Source organism: Nesoenas mayeri, assembly GCF_963082525.1.
Source record: "Nesoenas mayeri genome assembly, chromosome: 7".
Lineage (NCBI taxonomy): Eukaryota > Metazoa > Chordata > Aves > Columbiformes > Columbidae > Nesoenas > Nesoenas mayeri.
This window is the reverse complement of record NC_137551.1, coordinates 31,831,932-31,856,519: the sequence shown is the minus strand read 5'-3', so window position 1 is coordinate 31,856,519 and position 24,588 is coordinate 31,831,932. Positions and strand designations below refer to the sequence as shown.

The window sequence follows — 24,588 nt, the reverse complement described above, 5'->3', positions numbered from 1 at the left end:
AGAGCTTAAGATAAAAAAAATTGTTACCTTAAAGGTGTGGGAGTTGGATAAATTTACAGGTCAAACAATGTCCAAAGATTGTATCTTAACGCCATCAGAGAGATTTGCAACGAATGCTAATTACACTAGTGAGCTGTTGGACATTTAGAGTTCAGACAGTTCTAAAACCGATTACCTCAGTAGATGAATAGGCATGATTATTTAAAGAAATAAAATGGGCTGAGTTGGAAGAACATATTTTAAAATCAGCAGCAAGAGACAGAGTATACAGACAAGCAAACAAGCAGAGAATGATGGCTAAAAAAAAGGATGGAGTAGTTGTTTCGATTTTTTTTTTTAAGACTTGGTAAGAAAAATAATCCAACAAGACACTGAAGGAGCAGTAACAGTAGATGAGAGTCTCAGGTCAAGAGAGACTTCTATCCTGAAAGTCCAGAGAAAAACAAATTTCAAGGGAACCGCATGTGAGAGCTGGTCCGAAGATGGAGCAGTATTTGCCTGAACATCGCCATCAAGAACTTAGAGAACTGAGGCTGAGATCAAAAGAACAGATGGACAATGACTTGGAGAGAGGCCCGAGGAGAAGCATTGCGTTGAACTGTTTTCTCCGATACAGGGGTGGCTCCTGCTAACAATGGCTGTTGTGTGGACTTTGCCTGCTTCTTCAGCCAAACCAGCCCCCGCCTCCTGAAAGCTATTGTTATGAGGGTCTCTTTGACCCAGGGGGACAATAGCTGCCATCCAGAAGAACGTGTTCTCACCTGCAGCCTCAGCTACACATGTCCCTCACCTGCTCCCTCAAACACTGGCCAACAAAAAGGAGCATGCCCAGAAGCTTGCCAAGGGTCCTGAGGTCACCCAATGGACCAGAGAAAGACCCCTGAATGCTGGACACGTAAGCGTTGGCAAAAGAAAGCATGAATCTCTCGAGCCTGTGCAGTACAAGCCTGGGTTGCGAAGTCTAGGCGGAGACTGGCCTCAAACAATGGGAGCAAGGTGGGCTGGGGGTGGTGAAGAAGCATAAAAGATGACTCCAGAATGAACATCATTGAAGATCCTCCCGCCAGAGGATCCCGAACCACAACGGAGGACAGGCAGGACTCCACGGGACCAGAGACCAGAGGGACGCCTTTGGAACTCGACTGGTAATAAACGCAACCTCATTTCTCATCTTTACTTTTACTTTTTCCCCGTTTCTTTTCCCTTTTCTTTTTCTTTCTCTCTCTCTCTCTATCGCATGCTGCTTTATGGGCAAATTAATAAAGTAACACTGCTTGATTGAATTATAACCCCTTGGCATTTTGGTCGCCTTAATTTTGCACTCTGAGATCAAGGTAAAAGAACCATCACAAGCCCATCGCCGAATGGACCATGACACCGCACACGCAACAGTGAAGGCACAAGACTAAATAAAACTTTTAAAAATAATTTTAAAAAAAAGACCCACAACCACACACCCTGAAGGAGACTTCTTTTCAAAGAGCAGCAATGTCAAAGACAAATTAAACAGAAGTCAGATTAATAGAGGATGGATGGTAAAATTTAGGTCAACATTGAAAAGTCCCCATTGCAACGCTGTCACATAGACATAGAGGCCAAAAAGTTGCATTGTCTTTTCTCGTTTTAAAACCAGAGCCTTCCTAAACACTTGTAAGATCAAAATAATTATAAAAATAACTTAAGTATAAAATAAGATCACAGAGATCTTCAAGTATTACTTGTCTGGATCTGTTTTTACATGCAGATTGTGTCACAGATCACTTGCAGGCTCCAAGCTTTGCAAGAGCTGTTGATTCCAGCTTAATATGGCAATATTTAACAAGGATCAATGCACCCTCTGTACCCAATGATACTGCAAACACAGATTTCTGCACAGGAAGCATGTTGATATGGGGAAAAAAAATCCACCATTGAATCAGTTAAATGAGTCCCCGAAGGATCCAGAAAGCAAAGTCACCCCTTAATTAAAGCAAAAAGGTACAGTCAGCCTAGCCCTCTCATCTCAGGAAAAAGATGGACATTCTTCCTAATATTTCATTATGTTGATCATGTAGTGTTACTTTATCAAACCAGACATGTGACAATAAATCCAGATATTTTCTGGTAGCCCTCTATTCAAAAAGAAATCAAGACTCAAAAAGCTAAGTTCCCAGAGGATGCTCAGCTGCTGTATTTACTTTGGTTATCAGGAACAGCCATTCCCCTGGCTCACTCACGCGTTCAGTAGCAGGGGTCAGCCCTCACAAACACCATCAGCATAGTATCCTAGTCTTCTCTGTATTGTTTGGGCTTTCTTCTTGAAAAGTAAGGTAAAAATATCAGGAGGACCAACATCTTAGGACTCATGACACTGCTAGTGAACCAAACACATAGAAGTCATCCAGAAAGTTGCCTGCTATATACTGCTCTACACGACACGCGATTTATTGCATGTCTCAAATGAGTAAAGAAAGAAAAAATACCCACAAAACCTGGAAGATTTACAGTGTTTATACTGGGTTTATCTGCTATGTCTGTCAACTTTTCTAGTTAGATGTTTCCATTGCCTTGAAAATATATTTAATCCACTGATCTTAGTGCCACAGTTAATGAGCATGTAAAATACATCAACAGCCAAGTTTAAAAACTCTCCAAAGCCAATTTATTTTCTTCTTACAAGTGTGGGTGGTGAGTTCCTTCTGTAGTAATAAGATGTATCTCTTTGCTTTTGACAAGAAACATGGATTGAAATATAAACCAACAGAAACACACAGAAGCAGCAATAAGTTAGCTTATATTTCAGCTGTAAACTGACAAAAAAACCATCCATTTTCAATGGATTACAGAGCAGATTGTTTTCTTGGGGTTTTTCGTTGGGTTTTTTTTTTTGTGGGTTAGTTGTTTTTTCTTTGGTTTTGTTGTGGGGTTTTTTGGGTTTTGTTTGTTTGTTTGGATTTTCTTCTTGTTCTGGTTTTTGTTGGGTTTTTCCTAATGATTTGTGAGTAAACACAAAAGAACCTGTCTTGAAAAACTGCACAGTTTGAGTCATCATACCTGGAAGCATTTAAAAGACATAGAGATGAGGTTCTTAGGGACATGGTTTAGTGCTAGATTTAGGTTATAGTTGGACTCGATGACCTTGAGGGTCTCTTCCAACCTAAATGATTTTATCTAAAAGTGAGGTGTGGATAAATAATGCACATTTCTTGTTGTTTATCAAACTCAGGTATCTGTGAACAGCATTGCTGGACACATGTATACTTTAATACCTTCTCCTGTATAAACATTATTGTTGCTCAGGGAAGGATTTCGTAAAATTCATGTAATTAATTATAAATCTCTTGTCCACCACACAATTCCAAAACAAATCTTACTTGACAATAGAACAACCAGACAAACTAAAGCAGATCTTAGAGGTGCATAAGTACTTAGCAATAGGACCATTACTGGAACGTGTAACAGCACCAAAGCTTTTCACATCAGACAAATTACTGTAAGTATCAAATGTAAGTAATTAGCACTTTTTAAACCAGTATGTGTGATCCTTAAGTCTTAGATATTCCCATTTAAATTTACCATCAGTGGATGTTTTTCTAGTGCAGGGAAAAAAAGAACAAAGAAGATGGCAGAGTGTTATACACACAGATGATGTACCAGTATTAATTTGGGTATCCATGTAGACATAAAAGTCAAAGCAGCTGTACATACGTATTAGCACTCCAGCTGTAATCTGAGATGAAGATTAGTCAAATACACTGATTGCTACCTTTAATAACTAAACAAGCACCAAAATAATTCAGCTTTACAAACTACTTTGCAAAATACATGCCATGGGATTATAAATTTGTTATAAGTAGATATTATTTCTTTTTTATTGCCAGTTCGAACTTGCTCTCCAGCTGACAGCTAGTGTTCGATCACTTCATAGCACCTTATGATGTATTTCATAGTCTCAATTATACAATTAGTAATTAAGATAATTGATGGAGAGCAAATAGGGAAGCAATATGGAATGTCTGTATTTCTAGTAGTACTCAGCACAATTAATTTTCTATTCCAAAGAATCAAAGATTATGGAGCAATGGAGATGAACCTTGTGCTATTTACCTTATAGCCACCATGAAAATTGCTTTATGAGGTGGAAGTTCATGTCAGAACTAAAATATTGCCCAAATTCCAAGTGAAACTAAAATCATCATATCTAATTAAGAACTCTAAAGAAGCCTTGAATTACTTATTATCTAATTACATCTTAAAACAAACTGGGATGCTGTGATTATAATCTGTAACTTTGTCAGCATTACCTCCTGTTCTAATTCCACCTTTTTATTTTATTAAGGAATGGATACATGACAAGGCAACCAACCATAAAACCAAAACATCTGAGCTTTAATGTGTAGCACTAATAATCCTAGAAGAACCAATTATTGCCCAAATTTTTAAAAATTAGGTTCATGGCTAAGGAAAATTCATTAGATTATGTGTTTGTATGAGTATGTGTGTGTGTGTGTGTATATACATATATATGTTGCAAACTTGTCAACAATTGGCAAAAACATCAGGAAGCGTGAGGCAACAGAAATTAAAGACAACCCAAAACACATGTTTGACAGTTTTCACTCAGGATGATGATATAAAGTATTATCTTGCAAAAGCAAGACATTTCATAGAAATAAGTGTATAGAATTGATTAATATCACAATTTTAGTAGTAACACAACTCAAACTCATTGTCTTACCAGAACAGAGACAAGGATCTCTACACAAGAATACTGGGAAACAAAAGACCCAAGACATGAACTTGCAAGTTACGCAGCAGGCACTTTATTAAATATATTCCATTATACCATTTCTCATATTCTAGCAAATGCTGTACCTAAATTTAATGCAAAAAGGGAAGGAATTGCTCAGAATTAATAGAACTATTAGTCTAGCTTCTCATTATTCTATATTCATAGTTTAATCTAAAAATATGAATGTGAGGGGAAAGTAGAATAAAAAGCCTCATAAATTTATTAAAATCACACACTTTATCTTTGATAAAGCAACCATAAAGAAAATTACCATTATATGAAGACTCAATAATAAGCTTTGCAGTAAGATAAACCTGGAGATCAAGTTAATATGAGAACCATAATGCAAATAACAAGCTGGATAGAAATGGGACCAACAGGTTTCCCACAAGCAAAAATCTCAGCCTTTATGGGTATTAACACCGGATAAGGGAGGCAGCCAAAAGTTGATCTTAAAAGGATACTAAAGCAATTTATTAATAGCAGAAAGTTGTTCATATTGTTAGAGATTAATATACCCCATGCATAGAGCTAGGTGATGTTGATGCTTAACTAACAGAAGAGATTAAATATAGGAATTTAGCCTGTAAAGTCATGCACTTAGAAGTGAGGGGAATACTTTTTAAATTAATCCACCTGGAGAAGAAATAAGACCTTGAAAACAGCAGCAGAATAACTGTATGTCAGCAATGAGATAGAGCCAGAAAGAGAAATGATCCTCCAGTGGGGGATTTCCAGAGGAGATCAGGCAATGATCCAGAGGTGGGATTTCCAGAAGCGGTCGGGCAGAAATAGTGTCAAAGTACAGGAGACAGGCAAAGTCATACCCAGGAAACAGAACTGGGAAGATTAAACCAGAACATGAACAGAGAACACTATTTGAGTGACTATAAGAAATCAGAGCCTACTAACAAGACACTCGCTTAACCTAGCATGGCATCCAAGGTAAAAATATGACACACTCCGTATAGACAAAGAGGACAAAAGGAAAAGCCGATGGAGAGAGAACAGCTCTTTTGGCTAAGTGACTATATGCACACAGAACTAGGCACATACCAAGGAGATAGCGTGAACAAATCTAGAGTAAAAGGCTAAATTAAATCAAAAAAGAATGATTCCAGAACCTCTGAACATGATTATGGCCTATTTAGTTAGAAAATACTGCCATTTCACTCCACAGAGTTTGGGACTAGGGCATAAGAGTTCTTTTATCTAAAACATATACACAAAGTTGTAAAGGCAGACGTTTACAAAATTATTTGTTCATGTGTCAAGTTTTTCTGCTGGAGTTGTTTGCAGGGGCCTGTGGTGGGGTTTTTGTTCTTTATTTTTTTTAAACACATAACATCAGCTCCATGTAACATGTCCCTGAGTATAGTATGATAAGGAAAAATATGCCACTTACAGGTAATAGGTATAGTAAGGCATAGGTATAGTAAAACAAGGCTTTATTTTACTGCAATAATTAAAAAAACATAGGCATTACATTTTGTTTTCACACACATTTTAGGTCCCTGCAAACAACTGATACCTTTGCCCCTGAGATAGTGTAGGTGGACTAGTGCACTAATCCTGCAAGGGTGGGGGAACAGAAAGAGGACCAAAAAAAATAGGCGAGATGAATGCTTTGCAGAGATGTCAACAGCCGACAATTTCGAACTCTCTGGCTGGTAATACCAGACAGAAATCTAGAGGAAAAGGAAGAGAATTGCTTGTAGACTGAAGTGGGATAAAAGCAGTATTCAAGCCCAAATTGCAACTGAAAATGCTTAGCCTTGCTGCCCAGTCCTGAAGACAGCTATTCTTAACAGCCATCTCATTTCTTTCCAGGTTGCAGCTTGTGAACTCTTCAACAGTGATGCTTCCAGGCATTCATAAAAGGACATAACTGGTTGTATGAAGCTGGCTGTCATGTCCACCCTGACATATGAATCCACCAACCTAACTTCTCCGATATCTTGATAGGCAATCTGGGAACACAGCTCACCGAAATGCAATGGCAGTGATTTTATTTTAAAATACGAGCACGTAAGAATAAGATGAAAATCTTCTCTCTCCTCCTCCTCCTCCTCCTCCTCCTCCTCCCCACTCTCATTCAGCAGCACAATGATTAGAGGCACGAAGCCCAGGAAATAGAAGGTTTGCAGTACTCATGGAGCTGCTTCAAGCCAAAGAACCAACATCTGAACCAATCTGGATTTCCATGTAGACTCTAGAAAATTCTGTTTTCAAGTATATTTGTGTATATATATACATAGATATACAAGCAGATACATATACAGAGCTGGTTTAGAAATGCTTTGCTTTTATATGCAAGACTTCACCTTTAAACCCATACAAATCCCTGTTGCTTTACAGACAAGCCTTTTTAATTAATCCCAACTTGCTCACCTTCTTAATTAATCCCAATTTGCCAGAATGTTGAGAAGGCAGGCAAGTCATCAGAAAAATCAAAGCACTTATAAGAAAAAAGGAGACTACAAGACCTGAGGAACTAGGCATCATTGATAAGCTTCATGTTGTTATAACATAAAAATTCACAAGCTGAGGCAAAACCACCCAGCAATTTTTAAATCTTATATCTCAATAACAGAAAATTACAATGCTCTTCCAATAACTACTAGAAATTAACATATCATGAGGACCAAATAATTGTAATTTAGCCCACAACAAATACAATGTTAATTGCTGTTTGCAATTTCTAATGCAAGGCCCAAAAATGTCTTAGGAAAGCTGAACCATAACAGAAATAAGTTTCAATATTTATGTTCAAAGTTGACAGCTCTAGTATTTTATTCTCATTCTCAGTGTTGGTCACTTTTTTGATAAATTAAAACTCCCTGCTGCCTTGCTCCCTCCTCCATAGGTCTCTTAGTTACCTCTTTACCCCAGTCTTTTAGGTTATAACTTTTTCAGAGTTTCAAATAACTGCAACGTTCATCTAGAGAATAACTGGAGAATTATAAATTAAAAACATACTTTAGAAATCATACTTGTTTTCTCCTGTTAATAATTTAAATTGCTAGGTTTACCTTAAACTTACAATACTAGTTCAGTCATTATTTAAATACATTATTATGATGAAATAACTGTACACAGGTGGTGAAAGACGATCATCAGTGAGGTGGCATAAACTTGTATTCAGAGTTAGCATGCTCCAGCATCACTGACCTCCATTCATTAAAATAAATAAATAAACCACACCAAATACAAGACTTGTAGCTCCTGAATGAGATGTTAGAAACAGCCTAATTATTATTGTCAGTCTCCTAAATTGCAAGGAACTAAAATTACAATAGAGCTCTAGTGGGACTGCATAGTTTCTTTTCCTCACATTTACCAGAGACCTGAGGTGAGCAGGAGTCTTTAGGAGAGTTTCACAAGTGGCTGATAGAAATCTAAGCCATAAACAAAGTATTTTATTTCAACGCTGATACACACTGGAGATGAGCCAGCTCGAAAGAAAACAGAACTGAAGTAGCTGAAACAAGAAATAGCAAAACAGAGGTAAAAGGTTTTAGCTATGCTATGAAGTCCAAAGTCCCCTGACATTTAGACTTTTTTCTTTACTTGTACACTGTCATTTACAATCACTACTTAAGTTAAAGGAAAAACAAAACTATTTGGTTCTGTATTTTTTTAACTACTGCATTGCTTGTACAGCTTAGCTCTCCCTTTATCTGTTAATTTCTAATGCTATTTATGTTTTCTCCCTCTCTTCAGTCCACCTTCCCATTAGATTATGCAATTAAATCTATTTATGACATAATAAGCATTTTCCTCACAACACAGCAATATGAAATAAATCCATAACTTCTCTGCAGATTTATAAAGCAGTCAAAGATACAGGAAAAGAAAGCATATGATTTATTGTAAAGGCAATAAGGAAACCTCTAAAGCATTATTCATTGAAATTAAATTCTCAAACTCACTATCACATGGCAGTTTTTAAATAGGGACAACCCCTAAGTACTTATTTCAGAGCCTTCAGATTACCATTTTGCAAGTGAGGTTTTTTTATCATTGATTGTTCTACATTTTTCCCCTCTCAAAGTTTCATGATGATCTTAACATTTATTGATTGTTGGACATTTATTTGCTTTCAAATTGCTTTCCAGGAAGAAACAAAACCAGACTCTGCCATCAAACATTTAGTTTTAATTCATTCAGATCTCCCCACTCTCTCAGGCTCCACTTGGGAAAATTTGGTTATAATATAATCTACCTATTAACAGTTCATACTAGTTTGATACACTTGTTTGTGTATCCGGCCAAAGAAACACAAAAAAGCTGTATGAAAACTACTTGAAAATAAGAAATCTGCTCAGTCTGCAACAGTTAGCATTTATCCACAGGAATGTTAGATAAGAAATACAAGCATACAGCCCTGCAAACTCAGTGCCTCAGACAGACAAACAGAACAATTCTCTTTCAGATATGATCCTGACATCACTAATAGCACTTTGATCACATTTCTGGACACCTACAAAAGACTGTTTGATTCCTAGAACATCGGGTTATGTCTAGTACCAATAACAGAAAATATTAGTTGAGAAAATAAGGGTCTCCCATGACACCGATACCTTCAGACATTCCTGACAAATACAGATACCACGACTGAACAATACAGACACTGCCATTTATTACAAAGGTAAGGAGAATTAATAAGATAAGATGTTGCATTAGTCCAATGAAGCAACAGAACAGGCTTAAACTGCTACCAAATCAAATATTCATATTTCATACTAGTAAAAAAACCCCACACTTATTCAAAGATCTTTTTCTCCTACCTTCCAGCATTCACCCCTACACCAAAGAACAACATTCATCATGTTATCAGACTTGTGTGCTCTTTAGCATAATTCAGAAACCAACTACTCCAAAATAATGGTCACACACCATAGTCCAGTTATTGTTTTGTTTTTCAAGTGTCCATTCTGTTCCATGGTAAGATTCTAATTTCTCTTCTGTACTCAAACACAGTAAAGCTCCTAGAGATTTCACAATAGCAACTGTTATTTTTCTACAGAAGCTTCTGACAAGGATAAGTTAAAAATATTTCAAGAGAGGATCGGGAATTCCACTTGAACCGAAACTAGCATTTCCCTTTCTTCACATGCTTAAAATATGCTTAAGGAGAACTTTCTCTTAGACATCACTAACTCAATGAAAATATTTGGAACCACAATCCTAACTAAAAACACACCGTTAATAATTATTTTTCCTTCTGAGGGCAACACTAATATAATTAAATCACACCTACAACAACTGCTTGTATAATAAGCACATTCTTAGCATGGGACACCACCTTAACAACTTGATTCTAAAAGTACCAGGAAGATAAATACAGGCTCCAACAGCTCATTAGGTGAAAAGATTATTTCACCAACTTACTACTTATTTGTATCATTTAAAAATCCTTCTAAAAATGCCTGATTGCAGCCAGCCACACAAGCTTCAAGAGCATATGGTACAAAGTATAAAAAAATAGCAATTGTCAGTGGCATTCTTCCCTGCTGTTATCCTGGCATTCTTTTATTGGGAAATTTCATTTTCCTTCATTTTACTGTAATTAAAAAAAAATAAGATAAGTACAATATGTAAAGTAACTCAATATTCTACAATTTAACACGGTGATATATACATATATACTCATTATATATTAAAAAAAAAAATGCAGAATAAACATTTCATCACCTATATATAAAAGATGTACTACTGTCATACACACATAATTTGAAGAGTCTGATTCTCCCTTCCATTATATAAGTTTCCTGAAGTTTACCTTCAAATTAACAAACCCTAAAGAGATTAATTACATCATCTTGAGACTATAACAATTGAGGGTCAGGCCTGCAGTTTAACTGCAAGTGCAAAATTATGAACAGTATTACTATTCCTTGTTATATCATAAATATAAGTTTAATAGAAATTAAATTTAGAACTAAAATAAAAAAGTATTATTAAATATTAATATTAAATTATGCGGAATATTAAAATTTTATCCTACAACTATTGCTAAGTCCATTAATAATTTCTGATGATGTGTAAGTTGTCCCTAAAAACAAGAAATGCTTCCCAAAATCCTATTTTACAGAGGTGCTCAAATTCCACCTGTTTATACAACACTCCTGACTTAGCACAGCGTGACCTCCTTAGGGAGATTTTCAAATCCTGCCTCAAGCAAATACTCCTGCAAGTACGTGGAACCTCTGAACCATGTTCATTATCCACACAGCTCCTGAAAATTACTTTCTGAAGAAGCCTATTTTCTCCTCCCAAAACTTCAACGTGATTAATTAGATGAGCAAATACAGAGTATATCTGATACGCAGACATCGCACATATCCACACAGCTACACAATTTTCTCTTTGCTACCTCACTGAGTAACTTAGGAGTCATAAAGTATACATGCACATAAAATCTTAAAGAACCACACGGACCAATCTGGACTCAGTAAAATTCAACAATAGGGGAAAAACAAACAAACAAAACCACAAACAAATAAAACAAAACACAGACACAAGAAATATCCCTCTGACATTCTTAAGGACAGACAGTATCTTCCAAAACTCTCATACCTGTTATGAAAAAGTCCACCCCATCATGAAAAAAATCCACTCTTAAGATGCAGAGCAGCAAGCAGGCTGGATATACACAGCCTGTAACCCAAGTTACCATTGAAATCTAGTACAGAGATGCCTTGAACAATATTACTACCTTATGCTGTTGAGCACATGCACAAACAGAATCATGTAAAGCTAGTATGTATTAGCCAGAATATGCAACCTTTTCTTCACTGCAACATCCATACATACAAACCTGCTAACCTCGGTTCCACAATTCCCTTCAGATCCACAGTTTTCAGGCTTCCAGACGTTCCATCCCAATTTTTAAACGCATTTTCCACTTTTATACGGAAGCAATGACAAGATCTTTTAGACTAGAACATGTTTTAACTGTAAGGGAACTATATCCTACCAAGAGGAACATAACGAGCAAAGAGCAGAGAATGGAGGATGATCCGCTGTCCTTAAGAACAGAAACAACCACAAAATAAAGGCATCCTCTCATTTAAACTTTATCATCAGAATATGTATATTTCATAAATACACAAGGTACTGAAGATGAACTTGCATAATGTGCTGTCTTGACATCATCCCAGAAATCCTCCTGGTCTGTTAAAAACCAAACAAAGAGAGACAAAGTTCTCATCAGGGAGGAAAACCCTATAAGTTGCTGCTGCTTAAAAATGTGTAGACTTTTAGATATAGGATACTTGAGAATTTCCTTCATCAAACAGTGGGGTTTTCTTAATTCAAACTAGAATGCTTTCAAGTAACACCAAAATAAGTAATACGGTACACTGAAGCCTAAGTGTGCACCTGCATAACTATGGGGAAAAAAAAAGCACATTTCTTCTACTAAACATCTTGTGCAGCTATGCTCCTACCAACATTAGCATCTGGTAGTTTTGTCATTCTCCCAGACTTGAAGCACAATTATTTACCTTCATACCCAGTGAATTACATAAAGGCAAAAAGGAAATTGTAGATACAACATAAACTAGAATATCACACATTGCACAGTGCTTCCCTTGATCACAGAAAAACAAACTCTCAATTGCCGTATTTAAAAATAAGGAGTAAAACGAAGCATGTCATTCATCTGCTTTTGTTTTCATTAGCAGATGGAATTAAAGAGTCAAATTTATCAGAATGATAAAAAAAATAGCAACTGTGAAGAGCAACAAGTGATGTGTCAAAGAACTGTATAGCAGTCTGGAAGGAATCCCCTTAGTAGGCAAGAACTTTAACCACAGGGGTTTTTTTAAATAATAGTAGGTAAGGCTTTTGAAGATCTTTACTGAGCATGACTCAAAGCTATAAGATAATGAAAAGGGAAAATTCAGAGGAAGATGTTCTCAAATTCCATTTCAGTGCAACACTGCAAGCCTCTAGCATTCCAAAAGAATATAACATATGTTGGCTCTGCTTTCCAGTCCAATTGCTACTTCCAAACAGAGTCAATCTAAACCAGAAAACCTACGTCTAAAAGAATATTCTACTTAGGTTCAGCTGCCTGACACCTCATGATTTTACATTACAGAACAGACTTCAGGATGCATACAAAGCTCAAAAGCAGTAAGTGCACTTCAAGGACGTATATAAAATTGAAAATGAAATTATCCAGCAATGTTCCTGTTAATGAACAGCTTTTGTGAGTTCAATATATTAAGCTGTGCTTTGCTTGTTCCCCCATCTCCCTTCTGCCCCCTTTGAAAACAAGAAGACAGAAGTACAAACTCAGTCCAGCTTTGATGTCCTGGCTGGAGGACACCTTTCAAGATAATTCACTACATATTCATCAACCTCTAACATATATTAACATTTATACATATGTTAACAGAAGCATCCATACCCTCACTGAATGACATACAGTATGTGTTTGGAACATTGAGTCTAAAACATCATCACAAAACTCCTCAGCTATGGATCCTGAATTATAAGCTTCATATCCTCTCTTGTACCTGATTTTTTTTCTGAGACCTTTACTATGTAACATAAAAGCATGTCTATCTATACTGTATATTGGCAGAAAAAGAATGTACCATTTCAAAACAATTCAGTCTTCCTAAAATGAGGATTGAAACAGAATTAACAGCAAATTGTATAAACTCCCAAGTTTCCATTTAAAAATCAGTCACTTATTTGTTATTATTATTACCTTAGACAACCACACAGCTTCAGGTTTCCTACATGTAAAACAGCTCAAAAAAATAAGGCCATTGTGGCTACCTAGTGTTTAAATAAGACATCCTGACACAAAGTATGATACAGTTGTGTAGAGGCAAGCAGTTCCTTGAATATAGATATGGTTCCCCCCCACTAAAACTAAAATCGTATAAGCAATTTGCAAATTAAAGGCTCTAGAAAAATTGTATCATTTTAATTTTAAAACAGATGCCCACAGATTATTCCTACAAAGTGCTACACTTTTAAAAGTTTTAAATAAAAATATTCTGGATTTAATACTTATATCAGCATTAGGTTTAGGAAACATCTGCAAAAATATTTTCTAACACAGCTGTCTTAACATGACATTACAGCTGTGCACACAAGTGCAAATTCGTGTTTTCAAAAGCAGTCATTTGTCCAGTATTTGTCATTTTTTCCAAGAACACCTTGGAGCTCCTGTTCAATGTTTTAAGTTACCCATTAGAAAAGCCTCAGTTGACTTAAGAAGCAAACAGAACAGATCTGCTGATACGAGAGAACTACAGCACACAGCTTAATTTAATAACAGCAGCTCTGTGATACTTCCTATGAAACACATGGTTCATTTCGCTCTTCCCCATTAGTGCTTTGGTACATCTTGCATATATGAGAAACATATCTGATTATCAAGTATCCTCCAAAGTATATTGGTAAACTGTGTCTGCACACACAAACATGAATTATTTTGCATTTGTCTTGGTTTAATTGTTTTGAATTTTTTTGGTGAGAAGCAGATATTTTCACACACATACACACTCTAGATTCAGGAAAGAACTGAGTGAAAACTATCCTACAGTTTGATTACTCAGCATTTCACTTTTACTAATAAAGCTGGAACTATCAAGTATTCCTTTATATGTCAGGTACTAAAGTTTTAATGAGTTTTGGAAGCTGAGAAGAAAATTAACCTTAGCATATTTTATTCACCACTACTATCCATTACAAAAAGGAAAGTATTTTAAACTGCAGCATGACTAGCAAAATATTTTTCTGGTTAATTTATCTCTGTCCTTGGATTTGGGGCAAGGTCGGCAATCAATGGAGCACATCTGTCTTGTTCCATGACACCTGATTGTTTATTTGCACCTTGAACAGAAAGTTTCTACAAAGCTCACCAGAGTATTTAAAGACATTACTAACCGCAGCTCTCCTCCCAGGCTTTTGATCAAAATCACTGCTCCTCACACTTTACTGCCACAACTGGTAACATAGATAGTTAAGATCTGGTCCTTTTGTGATACTTCTGATCCTTCTTCAGTCCCAGCTCCTGTATCCCAGCAGTTACATGACACACTCAACATGATCCACTTTTTCATTGAAGACGCATTATTAGCCTTCAAGGTAACAGAGAACAAGCTGAAAACTCAAAAACGTGAGAATAAACACCTATCTATGCATAAAAGTGCATGTCTGTAATAAAAACCTACATTTAAAGACTGTGAATCCAGACTCACAATTCTGTAACAACATAATGCAATCATCCTGCAAATGCACAATGCATGGTCCTTTGATACCGATATAAGAATGTAATGACTAATATAGACCAGTGTATTCATACAAGTAAAGCAGCAAGTCTTCAAAGTATCTGTTAAGTATTACAGTTTATCACAATATTTGTTTATAAGATTTAATTCAACACTGAGAGTTGGGTCTTCTAGGGGGTGAGGGTTAACTTCTGAAATAAAATTTTATCAGTGACTTGGACAATGTACAATTTTTCCAAGGATTCTCTTAAATAAGAGAATAATTTATTCCTCAAGTATTCTGCAATGATACAGACTGCCTGCAAGTTTTAGATTCATCTGATCTAATAAGGAAGTAATTTTACTCTGAGATATAAGACATAGTTTGGACAAGGGGACTTTGTACCATTGTATTTATCACCTTCTAGGAAGAAATACTCTAAAACCGTACTTAGCTCATTAGCTGTCCCCCATCATTACAATCATGGGTCACCTCAAGTCTTTAACCTTACAGGAAGTGTTATTTCCTTTTTACAGATGAGACACTGAAGCACATAAATTATGGAATAAATACATAGGAAAATGTAGACGCTGAGTGCCATTTTATGTGTCTGCATCCAATCTTTAAGTACTTCAGTACTCATTCCATTGCCAGGTAACCCTAGAATATCCTTGTTTCAGAATTCCCTATGTAAATTATGATTCTCAGGTACATGCTGCTTAAAGCTTGTAAATATTCTACTGCTACCTTGTTTCTAAACACGAGCAAACTAGATATTTTGTCATCGTATGGTAGTAGTAGCAGCACATTTCCATCCTTAGCTAAGAAATATAAAATACTGATTCAAACAGATCCTGGAATCCATTTTCTCTAGATAAGTGACACAAGCTGTAAATTTGGGCAGAGACTTTACAGTTAATTGAGTTTTTGCCAAATGCTGTTACTTTAACCAAGTTTCAGATGTTTACCCTAGAATACTTAATAGAGTTGCTGGCTAAATTACTTTCCAGAGGTCTAAAAGCTTTAGGTTTTTCTGTCTGCAGGAGACGTCAAAGTTAAACTCAGTTCTTGCACCTTGTGAATGAACACTAAGCAACAGCACTGAGCTCAGCGCTGCCGCTTCTCTATAGGGTCTTACTCCACACAGAGTTCTGAAATTAATGCGACTCTTACATCTACTCAATGGGTTTTTAGTAATATAGATGGCAACCTATAATACTAGTTTGAAGATTCCTGCTGCTCACCCATCTCACACAAAAACACACATTTGCTCATAGTTTACTAATATTCCTTTATTAGCATTAAACGCTGCAGTTCACTGGAGTGCCCACCTTTTCAGGTATCATCATCATCATTTATTTCTCTTCACAGCAACTTTGTAGCATGTTTTATAAGACTAGACTATACAGCTAATAATTTCCATGGACACTGACAGATAGTTATTCTTCAATACTGCATGAGTTATTCAATGCATTTTTTTAGTTGCCTATATAGTAGTATTTTAAAGTAAGGTTCTTTTCACCAGCACTTTGGTTAGCATGTGTAAAAATATCCCAAAGATATTCCTGCAGCATCTTCTATTACATCCTACCTTTTCTGCCTACATTTTCATACAATTAAATCAATTTCTAGTGCAGTGTTATAGACTCAAAAACTACTCACAGTCATTTTTAAAAGATGACACGAAATATGGTAATGCCTTCCAAAATACAATCATCATGCCTTCTTTTTGGTTAAAGGAAGAGATACACTAGGATGAGACTATTTATTTGCCAAATTAAATTTCGTACATAATAAATATTAAATGCCATAACCTGTACAGCTATTTATACATCATTTATGGATAGATTTAAACATACATTCAATACCATTGAGGTTTTTTCATACCCATAGCAACAGCAACCAGCCTCTGGTGCTGTCTGTAGACCTGACAGGGTCATCAGCCATCTGTTCCCACACTTATTTGCTTAAGTAACGAACAGCTCAGTCTGCAAACAAACTAGACTCCAGAATCCACAAGCCCTTTGCTTAACTTGCATTTGGATTCAATCCTATAGATGGTCTCAGACTTACACACAGGAAGGGACTCTGTACGTTGTTAATTATATATTGCTTGGAGGGAAGAGGGGTGGGTTTTTTTGAAAAGAGGACTGCTCCATCCCAAACACATACATGTTTGCAGCACCACCGTTAAATATCACCCCAAGTAGAGGAGACCACGTTCAGTTTACAGACTAGTTTGAGAAAAGCAGGGCCACGCATCAATCACTTGGTACTGAGGATGCAGCAGCTCTGAGGAGACGTGAGGCAGAAAATAATGGACTGAGCTGCCAGCACAGGGCTCAGATTCACAATGTTCTCTGCAGCCACGCACAGCGGGACACGGAGCAGCAGGGGAGAGGTTGCTCTGCTTCTACAGGTCACCAGTACCACCATTACCAATAAACAAGTGTCTAGCTCTGGCATTCATTGCTCAGGAATGCAACAGGGAAGGCTGAAAACCAAGAGAGCAATTAAGGATGGAATAACTTGGTTTATCTCAAGACAACTCAAGGAACACACCTCCTCCATTCTCAGTGAGGACAAGGTGACAGTATTTTCACCTACACAGGAATATAAGCCTGACATACGGATGACTCTGCAATGAAGGCATGACTGGAAACACAAGAAAACAGGGCAACTCAGCGAGACAAAATGAGGTAGGGTAGATTTTCTAGAACAGGGGGATTAAGCATTTGTTTTTGCTGGTTATAGAAAACAGTGAGGATAACTAATTGATGGGAGAATTTCGGAAGCCTGTAATAGACTTTCAGCACTGGATGTGTTTTCAGACATGTACAGATGCTTTTCTAAAGCATGTGCAATTCCAACAGGAATTAATTCAAAGTGACCCTAGAGCCCGCATAAGGCAAGGTTTAAGAACAGCTAACCAGAGAGTCCATTTCTCGCCTTGCCTATGAAAACCCATAGAAGTAATTTAAATGGTGTACTGGTAGACTATGGTAGTGTTAGGTTAATGGTTGGATTCCATCTTAAGGGTCTTTTCCAACCTAAATGATTCTACATAGAAAGTATTAAACAACCACCAAAAAAAAAACACTTAAAAAACCCCAATTTTTTAAACTTTTCAGAAAGATTTCTTTTCTTTCAAAAAACACTTCTCAGTGCAGGCTGTTTAGCTCGTCAGAGGGGTTTAGGATGCTTGTATGGCTTGTGCTTCTACATTTCAAAAAATATTTTAATAAAAAATATATTCCTTATGAATTCAAAATCTATCATATGAACTATCACTGTATTTTAAAATTTTTTATAGATAGAGAATTACTCACATTGGAAGAAATACTTTTTCAAAGAATCACTACCAAAATCAATTTAAATAAAGGTCACATGTTATAATAATAAAATCATAATAAATGATCTTTCCACTACTTTAATTATATCAACATTCAAGCATTGACTTCTGAAAAGACAATTTGCAGGTGTAAAAATCTCACAATTCCATTGATGTCAATAAGAATACTTATGCATATGTCTTGAATCAGATATGGGCCACGCTGACGACAAAGGTAGTTTTGCCACGGATAGCCTGTATAATAGAAGTTGCATCAGTTTAATGGGAATGTTGTCTTACATTAAAGTTAAGGCAAACTAAGTCTGTCCCATTTCTAAACCAGACAATTTTATTTTCCCATCCACACCTGCTCATTCCTGCTACCTCCTCCGGGTCAGCAGGACACTTATGCAAATGGAGTAATATAAGGAAACTGAGCTGGCTTTTAAAAAGTTGGCTGGGAGATGGGGAGAGATGTTCCTGTTGATACTTTTCAAATTTCCACAGGAATATTAATGCTTACATAAGCAGCAGAAAGATGTAACCAAAGAGAAGCGTGAGGGATAATGTCACCCCTTTTCACAGTAGCATGAACTTCAACTGGCTGCAGATAAAATTAACTTCATTTTAAAGATCATTTCTTATACAACAATACTGGTTTTCTTAACTGTCATTTAAGGACACTTTCCTTGCACAAGTCATTCTGCTGACAGCAGAATTCAGAGTTTCGGATACAGATATGGATTTTGCCTGGAATAATAAAAGTTGACACCCTTTTAAGCTTTCAGTTGTGAAGGTTCTTGTACTTCGAAATTGTTTTGTCCATGAAGAAAGCAGAATCCTTATAGCAGCTTTAGAAATTAAGGAGAACATGCAGGAGGTAATTTAGAAGTACAGTAAGAACATCTGGAGATAAGGTCTAATAATCCAGTAGATCAATTGGCTCTTATTCTCTCCATAACAACCAGGTATCCAGGAGCAGGCAAAGCAGATTAACTGAAGCATAGGTATTCAAAGGTGCTCACCTATCCTGTACAGTCTGCTTCGTTACATATGCTAATCAGGACAAGTTATCAAATAAAAAATTGTAATAATTTGAAGACAATATCTACTTTTTTTTTTTTAAGACAGCATTTTAGAGATGGGATATTTCCAGTCATTCAGGTACTCAAAAACTTAAGAAGAAGGGCAGTTACATGCATTTTTTCCCCAATGCCCTTCTGCATGCCAGTGTACAAATCAGAGCTAGAACAGAGGTAACTTTTTGCTCCAACCTGAAGGAAACTGTTGGTGGTAGGTTGTTTTTTTTTCCTTTTTCTTCTACGAAGCCATTCTGTGAGTAGCAAAACAAATGAAAACTGTTTTCCTGTACTGCTGCATCTCAAGATTGATTGACTTTGACATCTGAATACACAGAAGCCATGACTGCAGTGTTTCCTGCAGTTGGGCCATTCATGTATTTTCTCCCTGAATTCTCTGAGCCTCAAAACACAACCGATTTGGACAGCCTCTCCCTCCTGCCCAAACATCATGAAAACTGTGACTGATCAACAAATACGAAGGCATAGGATAAGATAAGAAAGAGTGGCAGATGCAGCATGAAAAGTTTCATTTCCTTAATAAATCAATCTGTTAGAATAAAGCTGGACATTGTGCTTTTTAAGTCTGTGATTTTGTTCACCTCTTGGGAATTGTGCTGTTTGAAGTTCCCTGCTATAAAAACAGAACCTGCTCACCCTTTGGCTTCCTTATCTTTCACCTGTCTCCCACAGGCAGGCAGGCAGACAGATGGCCTTTCCCCTCCCTTTTTATAACAACACCACCACCACTTTAAGAGAGAAGTCAGAACTACATTCAAATATCCATCCTGAACAGAGAGTAAATAATTTTCTTGCCAGACAGAGACAAGGCCTAGATGATTCTAAAAAGTGACTGAGATGGATGTGAATGCAATGCAGTAAGAATAACAACACTTCCAACTGTATGAGTTACCATATGCTTTATAATACAAGGAGTAAAGACTTAAGTTGATAAACAAGAGTAATAAAAGAGAGCTAGAGGAGCTTTTTTCCCATTTCCCCCCCCATCCACCCTTCTTTCATCCAGTCCAGAGCAACATTTGCCATTAGTCTACTTACTCAGTAATTCTTCTAGAAAGAAAAAGCAAAGTTGCCATAGTTTGTCAGTTGACACTTGTTTAATAATATTGATTGATCGTTTATGTCTCTCTGCTATGTTGTTATTTCTCAGTCTAGAAAGAAAATAAAGTCAAAAATACTACACACCTCTCACCAAAGTATTAACGGACCCAAGTTACACCTAGGTAGATTATTTCTCTTATGATGATGTTTCTGATGCTTTCCAATGCAAGTCATTCGGTTCCAGAAGAGCAAAAATAACCACACTTCACTTACATGAAGAAAAATAAAGACCCTTTTGTTTTCAAGTGGTTTAAACCTGCCCTTAGAAATCTGACTCCTTAAACAATCTAGTGACAGAAAGCTGGCTTTACACATCTAATTTAGATCATTAGAAGTTCAATTTTAATCTTGCATAATAGGGATGCACCTAGGCACTTGTAACTGCTCAAACTTTGAAACAATGTGTTTGGAATAAGGTTCTGCTAACATTTGTATAGATCCTATCTACAACCCATAAATTAATAGTTAATACAGTTGTAATAGCCAAACACACTTCTCAATCTTCATGTCATTCTGAAACATGCTTCACAGTAACTCTTACTGACAGAAGCAACTGCTGCAGGAGTGATATACATCCAATATAAAGACAAATTAAAGCTCCACTGCTGCACAAGTCCAGCTATGGCTGCTGGTGTATAAAGCAGATACTTGGGCTCCACAGACAACCAGAAACAACATGCCAATGTTTCACAATAATAAATCAAGCCATCAATTGCCACAGAAGTCAGAAACATCTTAATCACCCCACCATAAGGCAGACTAACATTTTCCAGCTCTTCAGTGGAAATAGGTAGATTTGATTCATCACCCATTCAACACCCATCTGAATTTTCAGGATTCAAAATACAACTACTCCGTTGCTGCTTGCATTGCAACACACATTAACATATTTCATGCCATCCCCAATGCACAGGGCTTAAAGCTTTAGATCTTAGGATGCTTCTTTTCATTGCAGAGTATATTTTACTTCTAAGAATAAAGGCCACAGATGAGATATCAAATATACCGTCGTGAAAATATCCTCAGTAAAAATATGGGTATCGGCGGGGGGGGGGGGAAATAAAGTAGTAGAAACAGCTTACTCCCGTGATAAAAATCATAATGCAAGCATCACTGTCATTTCCAAAGATAAGCATGAAATAATACAGAGGAGTTAATAGGAAATCTGTTTCGATTTCACCAAAACTCCTAGCGGCACATCAATTAACCACTGTGTTAGCTCAGCTCAGATGAGGTGCCCGTTCAACATTCAGGCAGAACTTCCTCTAGGTGGGGATGGATTATTAACTTTCTACCAGAAGTGAAAAACGTAACCACTGTGTCTCCGCACCCAACAAATACAATCGAGGTAAAGAATCGTAAACGTTTAACAGATAATCAAGGAAATACCTTAAAGGGCTAGATAATGGCTCCAGTAACCATTCAGAGAATATACTCATTCACAACAAGCTTTGAAATTTAAGAAATGAAAATTTGCTTCAGCCCTTGCCGCGTTAGGGTCTGTTTGTGAGTGGCATCAAGACAAAGGATACAAGTAATCTCTTTAAAGCAAGGAAATAATAGCTCTGCAAGCCTGTCTCCTGCAGGTCATCACACACAAAGCAGATTCACCTGGGCCTCCTGACTCTCAATCACCGAGCAATTTGCCCCTTGTGCCATAGCACAGGGCAGGGCAAGCCCAAAATCTTCAATACCTACAGGCAACAAATGACCAACTTTAAAAATCTTGTTACCAAGTTCATACGTAGATAAGATGCATAATATTTGCCTTGTATTATCTTTATATCTCAGTTATAATCTCACTGATGGAATAACTCATCAGATACTATCAGAGAATTGTTTCTTTCTCTGCAGCATACACATCACTTCAGCCAACATGTCTGACTCCCAGCTACTCAACTTCCCAAAATAACAAGTTACTGGATTTATGTTTTGTTTATTTAGGGATGAGTGACCTCGGATTAAATATTTAAGAGATGTAAATTATATAGCTTAATTTTAGTAGTTCAAAGAGAAAAGTGAACTTAAACGCCATTTAAAACAGACAACTATTGATCCTTTTACCCAATAAAGTACTTCCCAAAGATAGAATTTGAATTCTGTAAGACACAGCCTCACCAATACATTGTTATTAGCTAGATATTATAACACTTTACAGCTGTATATGTCAATATAGTTAATAGAGTTCTAGCTTTTAAGGGGTGTTTTACAAGGGAATGAAATGAGATGTCCTGTCCAAGGTTATATAGCGAAATAACAGCAAACGTTTATTCTTCACAGGCAGTCTTTACACTGATACCAAAAGGGGCGTGGGGAGAAGTGACAGACCTATAAATTAAGTCTTCTTTTCCAGGCCATATAGAAAAGCAACTATCAGGCTGCGCTTCCTTCCCACCGATAAGTATCACATCCACTTTTGAGAACGTGAAGGTAGTTTTAACTTTACTGACCACTCACTTCTTTGCTAAAATGTTATTGTTTCAGGTTGACCACTCACACCTCTCCTGCAAGCCTTGTTGTGAGTGATGTACATTTCACCAAGCTATGTTTATGTTATCCTGGATCTGCCTGACTCAATGTTTGCTTAACTGAAACACTCAAAAGAAAGGAACGAGCAAAACACTTTCACTTTCCAGAAGGAAAAAGTCATTCAAATCCACTAGAAATTTGGGCTCTCTGGACAGCTCTATGAAGTGCACATGTCATTTCCATTACACTTCGCGAAGGGACAGCAGGGACACAGCTTTAGGCCAATCTCTCCCTGCCTCTCAGTTCCCATCAAGTTGAGCAGCCTATTTTCAGCAGCAAGTCAGCGGGTACAATTTTCCACCGGAGGACTGCACCCTGTGTGCTGAGAGGAAGGGGCCATGAGGTGGAGGAGCCTATTTCATCCTTAATTTGTGCAACATACTTCCACCACATATGAACAAAATCATACCAGACACGTGAAAAAAAAAATATATAGATAGAGATAGAAATTGATATAGATATACCACACAACAGCCAGGCACATGAAACAACAAGAAAATGGTATAACAGGGAGGAGAAAAAAAAAAAAAAGGAGAATCGTAATAAGCAGAGACTTACTTGAACCTGCCCTGGCAATGTTGGCACTGGTCTCCCACCCAGCCCTGGTCGCAGACACAGGTGGAATTGACACAATGACCCGAGAAGCAGGAGATTTTGTCGCAGGACTTGGACTGGGACACCTGGGCGTAGAGGGCCAGGTACAAGAAGCCGTAGAAGAGCAGCCAGCTGTTCACATCCAGGAGCGAGGAGAAGCAGCAGCAGCAGGAGGAAGGGAAAGGTCTCCAGGCACCCAGAGGCGCGGGGGCAGCTCCCGCTCTCCCGGCAGCGCTGCCCGGGTCCATCTTCGCCGCGGGGGCCATGGGCCGAGGAGCGGCCGGCAGCGATGGCAGCGCCGCCCGCGCACCCCGGGCAGGGGCAGCGTCCCCCGAGGAGAAATAATCCAGCCAGAGAGATTCAAACCCCCCGCTTCCTTCTCGTCGGCCTCTCCTCCCTCCCGACCCCAGCGCTGCCTCCTCCGCGCCCCGTCACTCCCGAGGGGAAGCCCGGCAGCCCTCAGCCATCCACCCCTTCTCTTCGTCGTCCTCCTCAGGGCTCATCGCTCCCGTCTTCTTCCATGGAGGAGGAGGAGGAGGAGAGCTGCTTCTTGACCTTGTGTTTCCTCCTCACCAGATATGCCCCCCACCGGCGTGTGCGCACATACACACACACCACCCTCCACCATGTAGCCCCCGACTCCCCCTTCTTCTTTGTAGTGCCTGTGCCCGCGGCTCTCACGCTCACTCTCACACACACGCAGGCGGCAGCGGGAGGAGCGCGGGGAGGCGGGGGCCGCTGCCGCCCTCTCGCCAGTCGGATGGGAAGTAAGGGCGGCCGGGCCGCGAAGCCGCTACGGCATCCCGCACCAGCGGGAAGAGGGGGACGCGGCGGCGAGGAGAGGGCTGAGGAGCCTTTATCCCCGCTCCGTTATTAACCCTACGGGGAAAAGAATCGAGGGGAGGGTTAACTGCCCCTCC

The 24,588-nt window shown here is 38.0% G+C and overlaps 1 protein-coding gene across 1 annotated transcript in view; it reads right to left on the bottom strand.

The window, feature by feature from the left end:
• Positions 1 to 23,934, bottom strand: part of ATRNL1 (attractin like 1) — a gene marked incomplete at both ends in the record, with an annotated part of 484,917 nt that extends 460,983 nt beyond the window's left edge. The window contains one exon of the mRNA XM_080348357.1: positions 23,633 to 23,934. Coding sequence (XP_080204483.1) covers positions 23,633 to 23,934 — 302 coding nt within the window. The remainder of the gene's footprint in view (positions 1 to 23,632) is intronic.
• Between the last annotated feature and the right edge of the window lie 654 nt (positions 23,935 to 24,588).